This window comes from Haplochromis burtoni, unplaced genomic scaffold, assembly GCF_018398535.1.
Source record: "Haplochromis burtoni strain Fernald_Lab_line unplaced genomic scaffold, NCSU_Asbu1 Contig_90, whole genome shotgun sequence".
NCBI classification, from domain to species: Eukaryota; Metazoa; Chordata; class Actinopteri; order Cichliformes; family Cichlidae; genus Haplochromis; species Haplochromis burtoni.
The window spans coordinates 270928-294351 of NW_024582451.1; the positions used below are offsets into that span (position 1 = coordinate 270928).

At 40.9% G+C, this 23424-nt stretch overlaps 2 protein-coding genes across 3 annotated transcripts; both read right to left on the bottom strand.

The window, feature by feature from the left end:
- Window positions 1-2423: 2423 nt before the first annotated feature.
- On the bottom strand, window positions 2424-11181 carry LOC102290104. The gene is made up of 5 exons (XM_005927555.3): window positions 10955-11181; window positions 7447-8221; window positions 6353-6547; window positions 6030-6252; window positions 2424-2756 (listed from the first exon to the last, which is right to left on the bottom strand). The coding sequence occupies exons 2-5, from the start codon at window positions 8129-8131 to the stop codon at window positions 2564-2566; spliced, it is 1296 nt and encodes a 431-aa protein (XP_005927617.1). The 5' UTR covers window positions 8132-8221; window positions 10955-11181; the 3' UTR covers window positions 2424-2563.
- A 4388-nt stretch (window positions 11182-15569) lies between these two features.
- LOC102291334 (origin recognition complex subunit 4) lies at window positions 15570-23077 on the bottom strand. Of its 2 annotated transcripts, none has more exons than XM_014335242.2 (2): window positions 22880-23077; window positions 15570-19625 (listed from the first exon to the last, which is right to left on the bottom strand). In XM_014335242.2, the coding sequence occupies exon 2, from the start codon at window positions 19583-19585 to the stop codon at window positions 18179-18181; it is 1407 nt and encodes a 468-aa protein (XP_014190728.1). In that variant the 5' UTR covers window positions 19586-19625; window positions 22880-23077; the 3' UTR covers window positions 15570-18178. The 2 variants fall into 2 exon arrangements, with proteins under 2 accessions (XP_014190728.1, XP_014190727.1); XM_014335241.2 differs by having other exon boundaries at window positions 22945-23071.
- Window positions 23078-23424: the final 347 nt, after the last annotated feature.

Genomic DNA, 23424 nt, shown 5'->3' on the forward strand with positions numbered 1-23424 from the left:
TTTGGATCTGTGATTCATTTTTTTGTTGTTCCTGCGTCGAGGTGGGGGCAAAAGTGCTTTTATAATGACTCATCCGGAACATGTGGCGGCACAGCAAGAGGTGCGAAATACCCAGAAATCTTTGTGAATTCAGTCCATTAGTGCATTCACGTGTCTCTTTCCTTTTTTCCTTCACCTCTTCATCCTCTGCTTATTGTCACAGTTACAAACACGTGAGACGGAGGTTCGATTCGCACATTCGACAATAACCAGACAGCCAAATTTAGCTCATCTCTCACAACCTCTAAGGAGGTGAGCAGCAACTGTGCATCAACAACATCTGAGATTTAAGAATGAATAATTGTAGTTTTTCTAAAAAGCCAATATTATCTTTTAAGGCGCTGTTATTGTATATGGACTTCACTCATTGTGATTTAAAGGGTTTGCATTGATGTTTCACAGGGGGGAAACTGGTAAAAGCAGAGAAATAAAAGCTGTTTTTAATGCAAACAAGTGTGGCATTAGATAAAAATTGAATTACTGTTGCAGGACTTTAGATCCAGACTATAATTTACACTCGACTTCTTGGTCATCAGTTTAAACAAAACGTAGCCACACCTGCGAACAAACAAACAAACATGTTTTTCACTGCAGGCTGTTGCTGCTGGATCAATCCTCAAAGTAACCACCTGACCAGACTACAGCCTTAGTAACATTTGTCGGTTCTAATAATTTACAAAAGAAAATAAATAAAATGCAGAGAGAGAAAACAAGTCGGCAAATGAAGGTGGCTCTAAACTCCCTTCAAGAGTAGTTTCCGATCAGATTGTGAGTTTACTGGGATTCCTGGACAGATCACAACAAGCCCAACATGGAAAAGTTTGATATGGAATAATGGGTGTGTACACGCACACGCATGACATGACAAAGGCTGGGGAAACTAAAGCAAACATACCAACCAAGACACATGTCTAAAGAGGCAAAGGTGTGTGTGTGTGGGAGAACATTCAGGCAGCTCATGTCCACCCTTCAATGCTGACAAGCCTTGTATTGTGATTAAGGAAAAGTACATTGTGCAATTTTATTGCAACTCACAAATTTTAGCTCGAAAATGAATCAATAAATGACTGCTTAAATAAAGTTACACAGATGTAAAGCAGCTTTGTGTTGGCACCACAGTTCTGGGATGTTTGAGGGACTCAGTTAGACAAGGACTGAATCTATTGATTTGAACACATCGTTACACTGATAATGTTAATGATTGATATTGGATGGGCAAGTGGAGGGTTCACGATCCCTCTGATAGCAGACGCAGTAATGGACTTCAACCCTGTGGCAGTGACTCAGAGTTCATTCGCGTCCGTCGTTTGCTGGTTTCGATACGCCGCTCCTCGAGCTTCGTCGGGTCACCGCGCTCGTGGCTCTGCAGTCTGCTTTTCAGGACTGGGGGCATTTTTCAGCTTTACATTCTGATGTTGCCAAAACTCAGAACATTGACTCACCCTTTCCCGGACAGAATTGATGAAATGAGGCATTTTAATCTGAATCATCAGCTGCACTGTTATCATGTTTCATAATGAAGATTTATTGAACTCATTCAGGGGCCCAAATATTGACATTTTCTTTACATATTTACCACTCACAGCAGGAGGGGGGGTAAACACAAAACATCCTTTGGACACAAAAAAAAAAAGACAATCCAAAAATAGCATTTCACTTTGTGCTGCTATCAACAAAGAAAAGCCTTTGATCAAAACAACAAAGGTGCATTTAACAGGCACAGTTATAAATATTAAGTTTAAAAAGCCACACAGCCTGCAGCAGCAGTGTGAAAATAAACAAATAAGTGAAAGACAATGATTTGAAAATCTTTTAATTCTCTTATGTCGAGAGTTCAGATATTTTGTTTTAGTTTGTGTATTTTAAAGTTTAAATCAGTAAATATGACCTAAAGTGAAAAAATAACAAGTAGATATACAAACATACAAAAAAGTACTACATCAGCACAAAACATGAGACCACAGAGTTGTAGCTCACTGAGAACGGATCGTCTCATGAGGGTGTCCAAAATGTTAAATCTATATAAACCAGATCGTCTACGTCAGTCTGCTCAAAGCGAAGTTCAAAAACAAGAAAAAAAAAAGACAACTGTACAGAGTCATGTTTTATGATTGGACGGTTGATTAAATGTTTCTGATTTTGATGATTTTGACGCTCCGGTTTTTAAAGTCACTTTCTTCACCCACAACATAACGAGCTCGTACGTTTGAATTCTTTGTAAACAGAAAAAGGTCCGAGGAAACATTTCGCACTAAGTCGTGATCCTTTAGCTTTTCATGAAGTCACTGATTAATAGCCCCGTATGATGAACTGCATCAGGGCTAAATTATACAAAAATATATATATTTTTACACAACACTGCTGATCAATGATCATAAAGCATATTTAATTCATCAGCAGATGACTTCTTTATTAAAACTTGGACCCACCAGGACAGAACGAGCTGTCTGTGAGTAAAAACTGTATCGTTATACTCCAAGTATTATATTACAGGTTTCATTGTCTCTTTCTGCTCCACGCCCTTTTAACCCCACCAGCGCTGCCTGGGTGGAGGAGCCGAGGTGGGCGGCGCCACGTCAAAGACGCCGTCTTGTCCCATCGACGAGCACACGAAGTAGAGGTTGGTGCCCAGCATGACCAGTATGGGGAAGAAGGAGAAGCCGAAGCCGAAGCCTCTGGCGCTGCTGCCCAGGGAGAGACAGAGCCAGTAGATCAGCCTGCAACGAGAGGGGGATGAGACTCATTTCTGTTTGAAGCACAGTCACCAGCAGCTGGACACAATACTGAGAGAAGATCTGATCACTGCCCGCATCAGCCCACACACCCACTCTCTCCTTTCAGCAGGAACATTAGACAGCGCAGCTCCTTTATGCTTTTCATCTGTTTTTGTATCGAGTGCTTGATGACTCAAAGCTGCACTAATGGCTTAATAGAGGCTTTTTTTTTTCTTTTTCTTTTTAAAGTGTCCTAATTTTCTGTCATCGTGTTTTCGAGACTGTCTGAGATCTTTTTCAGGGCACAATGTGATGGAGTACCGGAGATTTGAGGCCCTATTTTTCAGGATGTAGCTCAAAGTGCTGTGGTATAGGAAGAATTAATTATCGTCTCAGAGCTCTCAGCCCGAGTTGGAAATTAAATGTATTCATTGTTACAGCAGTTTTTAGAATCAGCTGCGGTGGAGGCAGCAGACTGCTTATGAAAAGCAGAACGTAGCCTCGAAGCTTGTCCACGTGTGTAGGTGACATCGTCAGCTCAACGAAGACTCGCTGCAGAAGTCTAAATCAGCTGTTACCTATTAAATCTGGTTTATAAAATGCTAAAATGGCAACTACAAAGACATTGCACTCTGCCTTTTTTTTTTAAAGTATATAATAAACTTAAATTTGCTGAATACAATCTAGAAATCTTTTGGCTACTTTGCTGACCTAGCTTCTTGGGACAAGTTTCCAGTATCATCAGTGGATACCAGGGCAAAGACTTCCTGATCTTTTCACCACCTGCTTATAACTGTGCATGGTTATAAAAGAAATGTAAAGGTGTTCCCTGGCTTTTATTCCAAACCGTCCATTTATGAATGCTCAGATGTAACAGGTTAACAGAACATTGGCTACAAATGGGAACCAGAGAGCTTCTGATGCCAAATACAGTGACTTGCAAAAGTATAACCTACCAAGACAAGGCCGTCCACCTAAACTCACAGGCCGAACAAGAAGAGCACTGATCAGAAATGCAGCCAAGAGGCCCATGGTGACTCTGGACGAGCTGCAGAGATCCACAGCTCAGGTGGGGGAATCTGTCCATAGGACAACTATTAGTCGTGCACTGCACAAAGTTGGCCTTTATGGAAGAGTGGCAAGAAGAAAGCCATTGTTAACAGAAAACCATAAGAAGTCCCGTTTGCAGTTTGCCACAAGCCATGTGGGAGACACAGCAAACATGTGGAAGAAGGTGCTCTGGTCAGATGAGACCAAAATGGAACTTTGTGGCCAAAATGCAAAACGCTATGTGTGGCAGAAAACTAACACTGCACATCACTCTGAACACACCATCCCCACTGTCACATATGGTGGTGGCAGCATCATGCTCTGGGGGTGCTTCTCTTCAGCAGGGACAGGGAAGTTGATGGGAAGATGGATGGAGCCAAATACAGGGCAATCTTGGAAGAAAACCTCTTGGAGTCTGCAAAAGACTTGAGACTGGGGCGGAGGTTCACCTTCCAGCAGGACAACAACCCTAAACATAAAGCCAGGGCAACAATGGAATGGTTTAACACAAAACATATCCATGTGTTAGAATGGCCGAGTCAAAGTCCAGATCTAAATCCAATCGAGAATCTGTGGCAAGATCTGAAAACTGCTGTTCACAAACGCTGTCCATCTAATCTGACTGGAGCTGTTTTGCAAAGAAGAATGGGCAAGGATTCCAGTCTGTAGATGTGCAAAGCTGGTAGAGACAAACCCTAAAAGACTGGCAGCTGTAATTGCACCAAAGGTGGTTCTACAAAGTATTGACTCAGGGGGCTGAATAATTACGCACACCCCACTTTTCAGTTATTTATTTGTAAAAAAATGCTTGGAATCATGTATGATTTTCGTTCCACTTCTCACGTGTACACCACTTTGTATTTGTCTTTCACGTAGAATTACAATAAAATTGATTCATGGTTGTGGCTGTAATGTGACAATGTGGCTTATCAGTAGTTTTCAGAGTCCCACAGCACACTCTTTGAACTAGGGATCGATACGATTGGCTCACTGTTTTTTGTAAGCAGTGATGTCCCCACTGCAGATGTTTTTCTTTTGCATGCAAGCATTAAACTGTGGATAAAGTAACTGCAGCAGTACGGGTGATCAGACAGGTTTAGGGCAAATCCCCAGTTGAACCAGATGATGAAAGCAGTTAGATGCATGACGAGTCCAACAGAGAAACAGCAGGAAGTAACAGGTTATATAACAAGTTATTCACCCTCTCTGTGGTTTAGATAATATATCTTGTTTTAATCGTGCTCGAGCATGCAAATAGTTTCACTGTATTCAATTTAGTAAAACTGATCGAGGGGGTCATGTTTGTTTGTTCAGCCACTGACTGAACAAAGAGTGAAACTTTATTTAAAAGGCTGTTAAAAAGGTTTCCCAGGTTTCACAGAGACAACTGTGACAGTCGAAGAGGTTTAAAACTTTATCACAGACAAAACTTTCATGGATTCAGATCATTGTATAGGGACAATCATAGCTAATGGAGGATAAATCGTACTGACGTACAACAGCTCCTGGATTTTAGTAGTAACTGCAACAGTGTTGTCATCAACCCTCCCCCTTAGCATGAACTGTAATAGGTTTGGTCATTATGACGTGCGGACATCTGGACAAACTTTTAGTTTTGTTTGTTTTTTTTAAACGATCCTTCAAAAACTGCTGATGATCCCCTTACTTGGCACCAATTATCAAAAGTTAATGCAATGCATGGTTAAACTTCAATCATACGAGCCTATTATGATCGACACACTGGTTGTGTCAAGCACAATGATGTGACCACCTATACTGGTACTGAGGACATGCAAAACTTGCACTAATTTCCTTAATTTCCTTTTGTGACTCAGACAAAACCTGCCCATCAACACATGTAGAAGACCAGAACTATAAGGTTATGTATATAACCCCGGTTCTCTGAGTACCATGAGTGAGCCTTTCACCAGACAGCCTCCTTGCTATAGAAGCAGGGAAGAGGTGTGACACCATGTCAGCTTATTATACCAGAGGTCCTAGTCCCTCCTGATATTAGTGTTGCTGAGGACATTCGAGCTTCTGATGAGGTCACACAGGAGTGACCATGTTGCACGCAAACAGTGACATCACCACGAACGTATAATTTATCTCAACTATACCTCTGCTGCAGCACTGGTACAGCGATGTAAGTATAGACCAGAAACAGAACATAATATTTTCATCACTGAACTACCAGTTGCTGACAACACGTACACAAACACATACCTGCCAAAAACAAACACGATGGTGAGCAGCGGCACCAGTTTGATGAGGTCCTGGCTGATGTAGGTTGCCATGACAGCAAGCTGCAGGAAGTAGAAGAGGAAGAGGCCGAGCGATTCATTGACGTAGTGCCAGTGCACGGCCACTTGTATGTTCAACAGGTTACTCTGAACGAGGGGCCTGACCGCGCTGTAACGCAGCCGGGCGAGGCCCTGCACCACCACGCCTGCAGAGAGAAAGATCATCGTCACCTCATTTTCTTATTTGCATGACAGATTTGCTTTGGTGCATTACAATTTAAACACAGGAAAACACTAAAGTCTCACCGAGCAGGATGGGCACGCTGGCAAAAAAGGCGCAGCGCAGTGTGTACACCACCCTGAGGGGGGCGCTTTCAAGCTTTGGCGAATCAAAAGGTATTAGGGCGTAACCACCCCACACCAGGAAGGGGAAAAGTATTGCTGCAGCTACCATCGCCAAAACCACCCTCAGTTTCTCCTTGCAGATATGCTCACACAGGTCTGAGGAGGAAGAACACAGTTACGGTTTATGATTAGCCAAAGTAACTCTGCAGGAAGGAGACTGTGCCAAAAAAGATGACACAACATATCCTGAAGCCACAGCATGATTCACCTAAAGACATAATTACGTGTCATTAATTCCAGTTAAGCACCAAAAAAAGGGAGATCTAGGCCGGGTCACCAATGACTTTCTCACTGGGGGAAAATGTGCTCCAGAAAACACGTTAACCTACTTGGAACAGAACCAACATGTGATTAGATCATCAAATTAAAGCGGACCTATTATCCTCAATTACTACTCCATATTTTTATTCTTTGACTTTAATAGAGTAACTTTGCATGATTCACACTTCCTGATTTCTCTCATACTTAGTCTTGATGCAGCTCCTCAGTTCACCCACTGTGTGAAACAAGCTCCTCTTCTGATTGGCAGCCCCTCATGAATAGAGGAGGTGGAGCTTCTGTGCTATCAAGTAGAGCCTCGAGTCTCAGGTAACCATATAAAGACAGATCCAAGAGTACTATATAGCACAATTCAAGATTTTATTGGTGTGAAATTAAAATACCGGTACTGTTCTTTTTGTAAGGTGTGCTAGGTGCGTAAAAGCCACAAATAGGCTGTTTCAGCCAGTTAGTAGGTTGTTAAGGAATGCGATGACATCGTAATACCTGATACCAATGATATCAAGGCGCCTAAGATGTGCCTGTGTGCCAACTTTGGCTGCTCACCTCATGACTGTGATGGAGTTTTAAATACTTTGAAAACAAAAATGAAACAACTTTTCAGAATAAGAGCACTAAGCACTAAGATTTCAGCGGTGCAAAGAGTAGGTCCTTATTAATGCTAATAAAAAAAGTGGACTGGGTGTAGCAGAGTCTGGGTTGGTCGGGATACTCACAGTACTTGTCGTCATTGGCTGTCCACTCCGGGTAAAACTCTACAACGGAGTCGTGCTCCATCTCCGGCTCCACCTCCTTCTCTCCGAGTGGCCTGCTCACCTCGGGAACCTCTTTCGTGGAGTGATTCAAAATCGTGACTTGTGGCGTGAAACCTGGAGATGATTTTTCCGAGACCCATGTTAATCCCCCTTCGTCTTCCTCTTCCTCATCCTCATCATCTGCGAGGGAGCCGTCCTCTTTATCACCCTGCTTCACCTTAATCTCATCGTCCCTCCACCTCTCCCCCTCAGGCATGCTCTCCCTCCATTTGGTCTTGCTCTTCACATCGCTCTCTTCCTGGCTCTGCTCCTCTGACAGGTCCTGGCTCCCTCTGCTGATTCCCGTGTCCCTCTCGTCAAGCTCTGATCCTCCTTTTTCTGACGAGATTCCCTCATCCTGCTCTGTAAGGGCTCTGCTGTTTCTGCCTGCCGACCACGGTAAAGTGCTTGGCTCCAGAAAAGCAGAGCTGGTCGCATCATCATCTTCTTCTTCTTCTTCCTCCTCCTCATCATCTGTAAGCTTTCTTTTGTCCTCCAAGCCGTTGTGTTCTTGTGGCTTTTTACTTACTGGTGTTTGTGGCTCTGCAGTTGAAGCAGCAGGTGAAAATGCCAGCTCCTCACTTGTGTTGTTGATTAGGTCAGCCATTCTTGGTGTTTCTTTACTTCCAGTCAATACCAGCTGCACTGCTGAGAATCTGTTGTTACCAGCTCCTAAAAGTCCTTTGTTCGCATTTCTCTGTGAGAGAGGGAACAAAACATTATAACGATGCTTGAAGCAGCAGCCTGCTTCAACTTGAGCTTCATAAAAACATCAAAGTTCACCGTTTATCATGGGCGTGTTACCAGATATGGCTCACTCTGTCGTCACACATACCAGCACTGTGCATACAACATGTTACTGCAGCTCTGATTTATGTGACAGGATTAATACATGAATCACTACGTGTCTGAGTCGCAAATGCAATAAACGCCTAATCCAGAGGGTGAACGGGAAAATTATTAGGAGATCACGATGTACACTCAAAGGCCACTTTGTTAGGTACGCTTGTTGAATTGATCTTTAATGCAAATATTTAATCAGCTAATCACATGGCAGCAACTTCACCAGCAACTACCGCACTGCTTTGAGCTGATAGGAAGGTAACAGTAACTCAAACAACCACTTGTTACAACCAAGACATGCAGAAGAGGATCTTTGAATACACAGCACAACACTTGAAGCAGATGGGCTACAGCAGCAGAAGACCACACCAGGTTCCACTGCTGGGAATGCCTTGGTGTTCCCAAGGACAAGCGGGAGGAGGTGGCAGGGTAGAGGGAGGTGCTGCCCCCGCCACCCGGCCCCGGATCAATCATGCAGGAGATTGATCTGTTCTGCTGATGTCTACCTTCAGAAATGTTGACGATCACTTTTTGCTCAGTTAACTGAGATACTGGGTGGGCGTATCGTGGCCTGGTTTGAAATGACTCTCATCACTTCTGCCTGAATGGTCCTTTCCCATGACTGCTTCCAAGTCTAGGTCCTATTCTCCTGCCTACGGTGTACCAGAAGGCTGTTTCCATCCCTCTTCAGCACAGCTTGAGCAACATTAAGTACTTTTTTGGATCATTCTATGCAGATGACGTTCATTTGTATGCCTCCTTTAAGCCCCAAGATTTTTCTAAGTTGTATAGTTACTCTTGGATTTAGAAAATATTAAAAGTTTGATGTTTGACAATTTTCTTCTACTTAATGAAGCAAAAACAGAAGCCTTTTTTTGTGCTTTGAAAAGATTTGTGTCTAAGGTTATGGAAATTTTTGATCCTCTGCTACGTTAGCTAAATCTTCTCTCAGGTGTAACTTCTGACTCGGCCTTTACTTTGAATGCTTACGTTAAATCTCTGGTTCACTCTTGGATTCTACTTCAGAAATATTACCAAGTTCAGTTTCATTGTGTCACACTCTGAAGGGAAAATCGTTATTCACACCTTTATTTCATCACATTTGGATTACTGCAATTCATTGTTCACTTGTCTTAAGAAAGCTTCCTTGAAACTTCTATAGGTTATCTTCTAAATCTCCTGAGTGCTCCCACTTCACAATATTGTTAATTCATTCACCTTGACTCCCCATTATCTTCAGAGTCTACTTTAAGGATCTGGCTTTGACTTTTAGAGCTCTGCACAGACAAACTTCAGGTTACATCAGTGAACTTTTACATCCTTGCATTCCCAGCAAGGTCCTGGAGGTCAAGTGATCAGAGCCCGCATCACACAAGGCTGAGAGCTTTTATAACAGTGGCCCCCAGATCTGCAATTACATCCTTCTGAGCCTCTGATCAATGGATTTGATCCCTTTTAACAAGCTAAAAATGCTTCTTTTTAAACTTGTATTTGATTCATTTTATTGTTGCTTGAGATTCTTCTGAAAATGTCCTATACAAATAACATTTTATTTTGAGTCTCAATTTCTACTGCAACATTCTGATTGTACGATCAGAATTTGGCAGAAATGTGAAAGCATGGCTCCATCCTGCCTTGTATCAGCATTTCAGGCTGCTTGTGATGTAACAATTTAGGGGACATTCTTGTGGTATATTTTGGACCCCTTACTACCAACCTGAGTACTGTTGCTAACCATCTCTCTTTGAGACCAGTGTACCCATCTGCTGATAGTTGCTTCTAGTAGGATAACGTGCCACGTCACAAAGCTGAAATCATCTCAAACTGGTTTCTTGAACATGATAATGAATTCACTGCACTCACAGTTACTAGATCTCAACCTAACAGAGCACCTCTGACATGTGGTGGAACAGCAGACCCATCATGGATGCGCAGCTCACAAATCTGCAGCAACTGTGTGATGCAATCATATCAACATGAAGCAACATCTCTAAAGAACGTTTCCAGCACCTCTTTGAATCTATGACATTGAGAACTAAAGCAGTTCTGATGGCATTTCACCACTTTGAGGCCTCAACCAAGAATCAGCTGCATCGTCCATTAATCTGATTTGAGCTGTTCAGGATTGAAAATATCGTGCAAAGTCGTTAGAAAAAAAATCTAATGTGTTATCAAATGTTTTGTTTTCTTAAACATTTAAGAAAATGAGATAGGAGTGCTCAAAGCTGTACACGCATTAAAATATGTGAGGCAGCCGCTGCGATTTCTCAGGAAATACTTCTGCTTCTGGACGACCGGTCCACATTATCGGTATTTCACTTTTTTAAAAAAAACAAAAAACAAAAAAAACAGGTCACTGTTGATCAAGTTTATTGTCTAGAGTTTGCTGTGAAGGCTTAAGGTGTCACAGAGACGTTTCTGGGCCTTTAAATGCACTGTAGAGTAACTTTAGAAGCCCGTGAAAGAAAAAGTAGCTTCAGCCAGAACTTGTTTAGCAACTCTATATTTAGTACGACTCAGCCCGTTGATTCTTCGCCGCACCGGGTTTTAAAATATATCTTTTAAAAAAAGTTAACGGTTGATTTACCTGTTTTTAAATCCGGTCACATCACTGAGACAATCCGTAACTTCGTTTAAAAGTCGCCAGTTTTGCCGTTTCCCGCAAGCGGAAACAAAGTTCCAGACAGGTGAGGCCAGGTGCTCTTCCACTGTTTAAACAGGGAAACGGAAACAGTGCAGAAGTATCACTCCGCCCGAGAAACGTCAACATCCCTGCCCTCTCTCAAAGCGTTATTGTATCGGGGTTCTGATCAAAGTTAGAGTATTTATCTTTATTATTAATCTTTACGGTCTCTACTAAAAAGTCACGTGTTCAGCTAATCAACTTTTATTCCAGAGCTGAAAAGCTGCAGTTCCTCTAGTGAACACTTGAGGAGCTGTCTTCAGAATAGTTCGATCTCTAAATGTTAACATGCCCAATTTTACAGCATAAAAAGCATGTTTACAGCCTCAAATTTACAACAAAAATTTTCCTTTTTCATAACAAACACATTTCCCTTCACAGGCTAATTTATTCACCTGAATACAGAGGCGTGGCCTGTACAGAAACAGAAGGCCAGGAGCCTCCTCTCCATGCCATACATCATAGCAGGTCTCGCTACCATCCTAGAAACGTCCATCTTCATTGTTGTAACTATTCTTCTGTCACAAATCACCACTGACACTCGTCTCCACGCACTCCACCCTAGCACTCGGCCCTTCACCTCTCTTGCAAGCTGTCCATTGCATTGCATTAAACCCAGATATTTAAACTGATCCACCTTCACTACTTCTGCTCCTCGCAGCTTCAGCTTTCCATCTGTCGCTTTTTCATGCACACACATGTTCTATCTTGCTTCTACTAACTTCATACCTCCATCTCTCTGGGCTCTCTCCCACCTTCCTCATGCAGTACCACAGTTCCTGTCTTGGCATCCTAATATAAGCTTTCTCCACAGTCCTCAAATACCAACACACGCTCTTTCTCAGCATTAAGTCATACTGCTCCTCATTGATCATCACCACCTTTTCTTAACTCTTTCTCATCTCTTCATGGCATGGGTTTTCATGCATCCTCTCACTCTCCAAGACTATTAAACAGACTAGTTAAAAATTCCACTGCCCTCTCTCCTAGACATCTCTACAGGTATGTCATCTCAACCGAGCGCTGTTCCACTCTCCTTCCTCTTCATAGCTGCCCTCTCCTTCTCCATAGTAATCCGCTGCACTTCCTTATTCACTAGCTCTCCTCTGCTTTCTACTCTCTCTCATCAGCACCTCACTGTTCCAGCACCTTCAATTATGCATAATATATGCATAATTGAACTGAATAATTATGCATTATTATGCATAATAATTATGACTGCATAATACTCACTGAGTCAATTTTTCATGTGCTGCAGTCTGATGTTGCTTCCAGCTGACAGTATGGAGATATTTGCTCAGAAACAAAAAAGTACCCGTCCTGCTACACACCCGTAACACAGCCATTTCCCCCCCTTTCTCATCCTCATCGTGTTCATGGTGCATATCTCAATAAAGTTGTAGTCCTGATAAATCAGCCTCTAGCTAATGTTTCAGAAATGTATCCAACTTCTTCAGTCTGAAAGGTTTTTTGGTTGCTTTGGTCAAAGGTTTAGGACCTCTGTGATGCTTTACACTATGGAAGATTGTCCCAAAAATCCTCTGTTTGGGTGTTTTTGTAAACTACAGCCTGGTTTCTATTCGTGAGTCTTGCAGTGAATTACCTCATCCCACAGCCATGAAGTCATCAGGTTGTTTTGCATTTTCTAGTTTAAAATCACAGCTGTTTTTTCATAATAGCCCCACCTGTTCATTATTACTGTATCCAAATGCACGCTCATCCCTTTGCTCCTCATATTAACAGACTCCACTGCTATCTTAACAGCATTTCTCTGTGTGTGTGTGTGTGTGTGTAAACTAATGTTGCAATGGCACACAGATGGAAACGAAAAACAATTTTTTTTAAACGCTGTCCTTTCTGTTAAAAAGGCTGTATGTCACAAATAAATCTGTTCTCTAAGCTAAGATTTTATTCTTAAAATGGCAGTAAAAAAGGCATAAATAATGCTCACGTATTTTTTTTTTTTTACCTTCAGATGGTCCATTTTTTGAGATATCGACTGTGGAAATATGTCTTTTCTTGAATTTAATGGATCTACACAACTATATATATGGATAGCTACCTGCTTAATCCAAAAATCCTTGTTGTACGATCAAAGAATTCCAAGGCACTTTTGTTTTTTTAAGTTTACCTTAAAAAAAAACCAAAAAAAACCCCAAAAAACCCTCAAGCACCTTTCAGCTTAAACAATGGCTCATTTGGTTGTCCTTTCACCAACAGGAATCTCCCACCTCGGGTGAGAGTGGAAAATTCCACCAGTGATTCTCCTAAAGTAGGAATTTTTAAAACCTGGACCAGGTGTAGGAGTCTGTCTGGGTCTGTAATTTATAAACATAAAAGCTTCCCTTTGGTTAACACGCCTTTGTCGTGTCACCTGTTTGTCTGTGTGTACGGAGAGATGACAGACAAAGGATTACTCTTATGAAAGTCAAAGGTTTGGACTCATCCACTCATTCATACAATCATAAATAAATAACTAGTAGAAACTGGAGTATCATTGTGAGTGATGGTGTACTGAGGCAGACTCTTCTTGAACCACCATTAATCAGTTTTCTGAGGTTCTCCACTCCTGTGCAGTCATCTTCAACCAGACACCCCAAAACACAATGAGGTCATAATTCCAGTGCAATCACTTTATAAGCTAAAGTTTCTATGGGAAGATTTTCCGCTGGGAGAACAAAAAGGTGTTTGCAAAATAGCAGAACACACAATTAACTATTTACTATTATTTTTAAAAAGAAAAAACCTCTTTCTAGAGAGGCATTCCTGTTATTTGTGATTGATCCTGTCGTGTGTTGCTTTTGTAATTTTGATTTAAATGTGATAAATATTGTGGGCTTTCTGTTAACATTCACAATTGAACATAGAAAACGTTTTGGGTTTTTTTGTTTTTTTTTTTGAATTGATGCCAGCAGCACATCTCAAAAAAGTTTGGACAGGGGAACGAAAGGCTAAAAAAGTAAGACTAACATTAACTAAACTATACCCAGTTGTCAGTAACACCGGGTATACGCAGAGCATCTGAAGTATACTCAGAAGTATAGATGGGCAGAGTTTCACCAGTCTGCACTAAACTGCACCTACAAGTTAGAATAATGTCCCCCAGTGTAAAACTGTAAAGACATAATAGCACAAAAAGTCTCTGTCTGCACAAGGCTGAAAATCAGCTTAGGATGTCTATAATATTCAGGCCGTTGGGCGGTATTGCATTAAAAAGCAGGCATGTCTGTGAACTCAGTTCTCCTCACCATCTACAAATGCAGGTTATAGCTCTATCGTGCAAAGAAGAAGCCAAATATGAACATGATCCAGAAATGCTGTCGCCTTCTGTGAGCCAAAGATAATTTAAACTAGACTGAGGCAAACTGGTCTGTTCTGTGGTCGGGAGAGTCGAAATTTTGGATTCCTTTTCAGAAAACATGAATCAGTGTTTAGTTCAAAAGCTGCATTTCCGATTGTATAAACCTCATACTGCATCTATTTTAACAGCATAGCTTTATAGTAGAAGCCTGCAGTCCAGACCTTTCACCTTCACAAACTGGAAACATTTGACACACCATGAAATAAGAAATACAACAAAGAAGACCCAGGACAGTCGAGCTTCTAGACTCCTACACCAATCAGTCAGTTCCCAGGTTTTTACAGACTGTAGTTAAAAGAAGAGAGGATGCTACAAAATCAAAAAAAAAAAAAAAAAGAAAAAAAAAAAAGCCGTGGGCCAATTTTTTGAGATTACCTCAAAACTACCTCATGTTTTCTTAAAAAGGTAAATTTTCTTAGTTTAAACATTTCTTGTTTTCTGGTGAACAAAATATGAGTTTATGAGATTACCAAACCATTCTGTTTGTATTTACATTTACACAGCTTCCCAACTTGTTTAAAAGTTGTGATTTTTAAGGTCAAACACAAAAATAATAAAAGCGCCATGGAGATCTTCCCTTTCAGAGATGAAGCAAAACAATTTGCATCCAGGAAGCGTTCCTTCCCCCAAAACATTCAAAGCCTTGTTGTTGCCAGTTTCACGCAGGAACTATTTTCTTTCCGTCTACATCTGCTGACAGCTGGCTAACAAAAGAGCTCAGCAAGGGGGAAGACCATTAATTTTTACATCCCGTGTATATAGTTTGCAGGTGTAGTTCGGTAGGGGGAAACGAATTGCTACAACAAACAGATCAAAATAAGCTCGCTGATATTTTTTCTTAGTAAACTGTCCCTTTAAATGTAGCGCCCATTGCTTTGTGCCAAGCTGAATATTCTAATGTCTGCTGGTATTGCTTCCATAGTTTGGAATGACTCAACTGTCACTACACATACTACCTTTGCTCCGGCATGACTCGGGTGCATAGTGCAGTCATAAACAGGACTGGTGAGAGTGGAGCAGCAGCATTCTGTAATGATGAATCTTCCTTTAGTCACGTAAACTGCCTGAAGGCGATGAACAGCCCCAAAATAAATAAATAAATAAAATAATGCTGATGGACAGAAAACAGACCAAAACATCACACCACGCTTTGGGAAATAAAACGGCAAGATCAACATTTTTATTTTAAACTCGACCATAATCTCACAAATTATTGGCTTCTTGTTTAAAACACACACACACACAAAATGCAAATTTCCACTTGAAATGATTCGACTTCACAAAGGCAGGTCAAATATTACTGGGATGTGTCTTTTTTTTTTGTTTTTAACCTCCTTCGTTCACGAAAAGCACAATCCAGCATTTAGAAACTTAAATTCTTATTTGACCCAAACAGAATCAGTATGAACGGCGTACATGTCACACAGCTTTATACAAGGTCGTCCAAAATAAGTCAGGCAGTGTTCGTGAAACCAACCCAACAGCTGGATTTTGATCTCACGACAGTTACAAAGATTAAACAAACAAACGAAAGGCTTCACAGCTACACTAACATTTTGAAAAATTAGTGAAATGATATCTGCAACAAGAGGAAAGTAAAAAAAAGGCTTAAAATGGTACATGTAGAGGAGGAATGCACGGGATGGTACATTCAAAGCTTTAGCGATTAAGGCAAAAGAAAGATGAAGCTACCGTCGACCGTGGACCTGCGTAGAGGACAAATCATGACATCATTTCAAACGTTAGTAACCTCCAGAGGCTGTAAACTCTCCTCTCGGATACACAGGGCCATGTTTGAGAACTTTTCAGTAAGGTTTTCCTGGTTTAATAAAACTTAAAATAAATAACAAGAAAATAAAGAAATCTTTAAAACAACATCAACATTTGCTTTTTGCAATGAGACAAATGGCTAATAATTCAATCTTACCAAATAGTTTCTGCTTTATTAAGCATTTCTGTTTGAATAATTTCATATAGAGTACAAGACAGTGTGGCTGAAACCTGCTACAGCTCATAGGTTTGACCAAAAAAAGGACAAAAAAGTAAAAAAGATCATTTTAATTTAAACTCATTACCAAATAACTTTTAATCATCAAGCACATTCTGAGCTGGATTTATAACCACCTTGCAAATATAAACCCATGACATGCTTTCTTTTACCTGTTAGCTGCTACAAGTGACTGGGTGACAAATTAAAGGAAAAAAACCTAAATAAAGTGCAGAAACAAGTGTTTTCACAGATGTGCGCTATTGCTATGTCCAGAGGTACTCGGATACTTTTTTAAACCAGGAACTTTCCGTTTTTTTGTTTTAAATCCCATCCACACGAGCATCGTTTAAAAACATCATGACACAGTAGCTCACAGATGAGCGTGAAATGACACGCTGACCTTGAGCAGAAATTAAGTGCAGACCCTTTAAAAGATTGTTGTATAATCTGCTAACAACATCCCCACAGGTGGAAATACAACCACAAACGCTAATAACCATCCTGAGCAAATAATAACACGGAGCACAAAAAATAATAATTTTTTGAAAAAAAAAAAAACAGGTGATAAGGGTGCAACACCTTTGAATTTGCAAGAAAAAAAATGTTTTCCACATGAAGTCATGAAAATTTACCTGGAAGGTTTTTTAAAACCTGTTTTCAGGGAGCTGACACGCCTTTTGTATGTGGACAAAAGACTCAGCTTGGACTGTGGGAAGAAACACGAGTACTCTGGGAGAACATGTAAACCCAGCCAGATGATGGACTCAAACCCAGGACCTACTGGTTTTGAGTCTACTGGTCCCATCACCCTTTGTGTGGGTCTCGTCTTTAATTTGTCACCCATCTTTGCATTAAGTTAGTTGCTAACGTTGGTGCAGGCAGTGAGACTGGGCCAAAGTTAACAACATTGGAGACTTTATAAGTCGAGTACGGCTGCAGATTCAGGTGATTTTTCACCTATAAACATTTCTGTTTTCACATCTTCAAACTGCTTTTTACAAAAATATCCGTCACAGCAACTTCAAGCACACAATAGGGGGGGAAATATGTATATAAATAAGTTTAAAATGTTTGGCAAATAGCTCACTGTTATCAGATTTATATTGATCTTACTGCATACATTTATCCAGTTAAATGAGATTTGGGGAAACAAACTAAAATCTGCCCGTCTTACAATCACACTTGGTCAGTCATTTGTGGGACTTGGACAGCAGAGCAGTATCAGTGTAGGAGGTGTGAGCGAGCACGCTTAGCTCTGCATTTTTGTGTCAGTTTATGGCATAAATATGGAAAACAAATCCCTTGAAAACATTTCTTTTCTTTAGGATGAAAGGCTTAATGAGAGACTGCATTGTCGTACAAAAGCTGTTTATAGTTCTTCTTCTCCTCCCTTTCATCGTCCTAACATTTATTTGGACTTTCATCCTGCCTCTAAGTTATTCCCCAGTAACAACAAAACAAACACTACATCTGAAAGCTGAATGTAAACTGGAACAATCGGTCTATAAGAATCACTTCCACATGTCGGCTTTAGTAAAAGATTATTAGTACTTTTGTTTACTTGGATGACGGAAATAAAGGTATTGAAGAAAAAAAAAAAGTAGCACGATAAAAACAAGATGGACACGTTAGTCAGAAAAACAGAGGAGCTGCTGGATATCTAGCCTAGCTGATGGCAAAATGTTAAAAACATGTTTCTGTCGATATGAATGGATTCTATGTTTTAAACAGCAATTACTACAGCAACTTTTCTTTTTGGTCACACCAGGATCGTTCATCAAGCCTGGCTGCTAACATCGAAGTTTACATCCTGATCAATCAGAGTTGCTTCTTCATCGCTTGCGTGCTCGATGGCCGGCGTCTCCGTGTTGTGCTCCATCTCCTCCTCTGCCAGCTCCGCTTCACTTTCCATCCTAACCACAGGCGAACCGCTCAACGCTTTCGAGTGGTTGGGGAAGGTTTCGCTTCTCGATTTATTTTTGTTGACCGAACCTTTAGGGCGACCCCTTTTCCGCGGGACCTCGCCTTGGCTTTTTGCAGTACTTGGAGGACGGCCCCTTTTTCTCGCAGGTTCATCGATGGGGTCTTGCGGTGTGAATGGAGCGGCAGGCAGACTCTTGCGTAAATGAGCGCCTTTCTTAGATTCTGACTTGCGAGGCCGACCACGGGCTCTGCGAGGGGGGGGCAGAGATCCCTCTGGGGGATCCACACGAGGGTATTTCCTCGGTCTTCCCAGCGGCTTCCACACTTTTGGCTTTTTCTTCTCCTCAGGCGATGGCAGGGGGTACTTCCTCGGCCTCCCCCTTTTGTTTGGTGGCTTTTGTCGCGGTTGACCACGTTTTCTTCCACTCACAGGCAGGATATGTACTTTCCGAGGCCGGCCCACTTTACCATGGACCCTATATGCTGGGGGTTTCTTGTTTAAAGACCCTTTAGGCCGGCCTCGGCCCCTCTTTACAGGCTGGGAGCCATCTGTGCCCAGTTTATTTTGTTCAATACTTTTTCTTGGCCTTCCCCTTCCTCTCTGAGGCGTATTTGAGATGCCATTCGACATATCTGCCGAGGTGTTATTCACCACCGCTTTCCTGAGTCGTCCTCTTCTGTCTGAGTTTAGGCTCTCATTTAGATCTAAGATCCCCACAATGCCAAGCTCGCTTTCCAGCCTTGATTTCTTATTAAGCGAGCCCTTCGGTCGACCTCTTTTCCTGGGCGTTACAGAGCTGCCTTCATCATCTTCCCCACTTGTTAAACTCTCTGACTTGCGCTTTACCGATCCTTTTGGACGTCCCCTTTTTTGCGTATCTGAGCCACCGTTCGGTAAGTCCTCAGCAGGAGCCTCCTCATCTGTTACAGACTTTCGTGGCCTGCCTCTTTTCTTAGGAGAATGCTCTGTCCTGTCTTCATCGCTGGCCTGACTCTTGGACCCTTTGGGCCGGCCTCGACCCCTGTGAATTTGGACCAAACTGTCAGCATGGTCATCTCCTGAGCCCCGCTGCTCTGTCTGTTTTGTGCCAGAGATCTTCGGACGCCCTCTTCCCCTCTGTGGTTGTGTGGACTCGCTGTTGGAAACGTTCAGCTTCTTGGAGCCTTGCGGCCTCCCTCTTCCCCTCTTCACTGGATTGCCTACACTGGCCTGCCTTTCATTGCTCACAGGATCTCCTTGTTCTTTAATTTCTTCTTCCATACTGCCGGCTTCAGCGTGGACTACTTCTGTTGGTGTGCACCTGCATATTTAACAAAGAAATTACAGTTATTATTTAATATTGTTTTCATTTTACTCATTATGATTCATTACATAACTGGACGTAATAACATAATAACTACGTGTAGGTACGTGGAGTCCAGACAGACCACAGATTGTGTATGGAAGATGATAACCCCTACCACTATTTAATCTTTTAATTTTTCTAATCAATTTTTTGGAGGGATAAATCCATAGTAAATGTCTCAGAGGTGGAGTGACTTAAGCAGCTGAGGCCTTTCTGTGTGGAGTTTGCCTGTTCTCCCTGTACCTACACGGGTTCTCTCCAAGTACTCCAGCTTACTCCCACAGTCCAAGGACATGTTTGTTTGTCAGTTAGTGATGCTAAATTGACAATAGGTGTTAATGGTTATGCCTATCACTATGACAACCCTGTGTCCACTGTGAAGCCTGCATATAGGCTCCACCCCCATTATTCTGAACTGGATAAGCAGCAGATAAAATTGACGTATAGATGAAATTAATATTAAAAATTTGTGTCCCTGACAAGTGGGCCTACCTTAAGCTCTTAAAATGCAGTTATAGATATAAATGTAAATAAATGCCTTTCTTGTCAATGACTGATAACCTCTCAAACTGAAATTCAGCTATTATGAGTTACTGGCTACTTTTACGATTACTTCTTGTACTGACACATGTGACAAAAGCAATAAAAATGCTGACTCTGTTCATAAAACTGCACATTACTTACGTTTAATAAGTACTGGGCCTTTTATTATTTTTTTAAAATTTACATCGTAGCTTCAAAACATTTCCCATCATCACCGAAAAGCGTGATTATACTCATATAACTTATGATTACACAAAGAAATTTGGTCTGCATTGTAAGACAGCATATATGAACATTGATTATATTTTTTATAATATCATTATGAAGCTAATAATGTAGTTTACTTAATTTTTGTTATTTAACTCACACTGCTCTGACACTGGCTTCTTATGGGGATTTCCAAGTCCACCTTAAAAAGGGCATAACACCTATAGAGGGCAGTATTCAGTCATTTTCATGTTGAGTCAGGGGGACATGTTTTCATCAAAACTTTACATACTGTGATATGGTAATACTGAAGACTGTTGAGGTCCTCTTTAATCATCATAATCATCAAATTACAGAGATCTTAGAGACCACCCAGATTTGCACATTTATACAGATTTAACACATTTACAGGGCAAAACTGGCCGATTTTATTTGCCTCAGCTAACCATCAAAGTGCTTATCCCTGTAAAACAGCAGTTCCGATACCTTTCAGTCAGGACTTTTCCCATTTTAATGAGAGCAGTCTAAGTGATGTGAGGTTGTCAGAGTCACAGTCGTGTTTTTATTGGATCTTAATGGCTCTACACCTGCAATGTATTAAGATTGGACGTATTTATCAACCATGGACAATAGGCTGAGTCTTTCAATGGTCGTTTTTACAGGAACGATTTATTGATGTATTTGCCCATGAGTAAGTTTGCTAATTGTGTTGGTTGAAACTAAAAGAAGCAGTCAACGGGAAAAAAATAATAGGGCTGTCTTAACGGCATCCTCTTCCAGCTGCGAGCAAATGCACCTTCATCAGAGTGCGCCCAAATGCAGCGAGTTGTTTACTCAAACAAGGACAGGCAGTAGCCTATGTTCAGAAAACAACGTCTGCACAAGCGGCACATCCCTTTGGTTACATCCTCAGGTTTACCTCTTTCATCTGGTTTAAAACCAAAGAAATCCCAAATTGGCGACTTACTTTTTTCTTTTTGCCAACTAGTTATTCCATGTTTGGACTTCTGTGTTCTAAATGTGCAAATCAGTCTGTGCATGATTACACCGCCCATCAAAAAGTCACCTGTGTGAATATATCTCCTATAGGCATTTACTGGACTGATGAATGTCGGTTGGAAAAATGTTCATATCACCCAACCTTACAATGTATTACTACACATGCTGATCAGAAATGACATGTTTAAGTCTACAAAACTTTCTTGGAGTTCCCCAAGGCTCCATTTTGGGTCCTCTCGCATTTACCATGTACTAACTCAAAAACACGAATAATATATAACCATGTAATTACTTAATTATATGCAACATTATGTAATAACTATATAACTGCATAGTTGATGGACATGGATTTGAATAATATGAGCAGAAAATGACATTCCTTTTAGTCTGAGTCTTAAATAACAACCACCACAAGACCACAGGCTGAAAGCCCTCAGAACTCCAACAAATTAATAGAAATACAAATAAGAAGCCTATCAATAAATGTGAGTTAAACCAGCTTGTGATAACAAGAAAAATTCTGAACAAAGGTGGCCTCTAACGTCTCCTGCCATATCTTCTACTGGGCTTAGAATAAAAACAGCGTAGTGATTTACACATTCAGCCCACAAGACAAAGATCCAAATAAAGAAGAAACAGAAAGTGAAAAAGAAAAAAAAGTGCGCACCAAAGAGGTTTGGGGCTTCCAACCAAGGAAAATCACCAGGACTGTGATAAATGTTTTATTATCAACGATCAAACAAAAACACAGGAAGTAGCATAAACTAGGATTAACTAAAATGTTACATTTTAAAAAGGCTTGTCTATTTGCAACCCCTGAAAAATCCAGCTTAGACCATAAAAACGTAATAGCTTAAAAATACAGAAAAATTATTTAAAATGCTTTATATTTTTAATAACGAAAAAAGCCAACTAAAGTAATCATTACAGTGAATTTGAATAGATTCACTTAACTCGTGCATCAATTTAAAACGACTAAACGAGTCCCTCTGCAGGCGATTTAGCACTTTTAAGGTGGACTGACGGGGAAAATAGGATGCCATGCTCAGCGTCTTATTTAGGAGATGGGGTCTGCACGGCTACGTCTATTTTCTGGGTTACAACCTTGCAACGGCGGGAAAGTGTAGCCGTGGTCTGCTGGTGTTGAGGTGTCCCATTAATGACGTGCACAATTAATATCCCTGCATGCAAAAATCTGTTATTTTGTGCTTTAATGGTGCAATTTTTACAGATTAAAACTTGTGCAACTTATCGAAAAAAATCACACAGAACCCGTGCATTCTCAGCAATAACTACAGGGTAATACATTTAATTGCATTTAAGGGCCTTTAGCAGATGCTATGACTGTGGAGCAGACTGTTTTTCAGGTAATAGCCTGTTTCAAAATCGACGGTGCTGAAAAGAGTAGCTAACGCTGTGAAGCGCACAAAACAATGCCGTCAACGGGCTGCGTAACTCACCTTACATAAATATCCTGTATGATTTTAGTTTAATTTTTCATAAAATATTGATTCAGCAGACATACCGTAAAGTGAAAGTGCGCGTTTATTGTTGCTGTGATGGCTGTTCAAATTTGCGACCGCTTCCGGCCGTACGTGACATCCACGCGGCTCCGGAGGAAACTACAGCGGAGAATTTCAGTTCCGCCCCAGCAATTCCTAGGGCCCTAGGGGGACCTGGATCCCACTTTTTGATTTGATTTTGTTGTTACTGCAAGATATACATTATCTTAAAGTCTGTCTTTTATTTAACATTAATAATTGAGTAAAATCCATAGACAGTATAAAAGGTTTATATTGTATCTTATCATGCACTTTATTTCATATATGGATAAATTACACAGACAATAAAAAAAGATGTTTTATTTTAATTTTACCTTATATATGGATGAAGTACATAGACAGTAAAAATAAAGAATTTTTATTGTATGATTGCCAAAATTTTAAATTGATGTAAAGATAGCAGCAGCAAATTTTTAACCACTGAAAACAATATTTTTATGTGT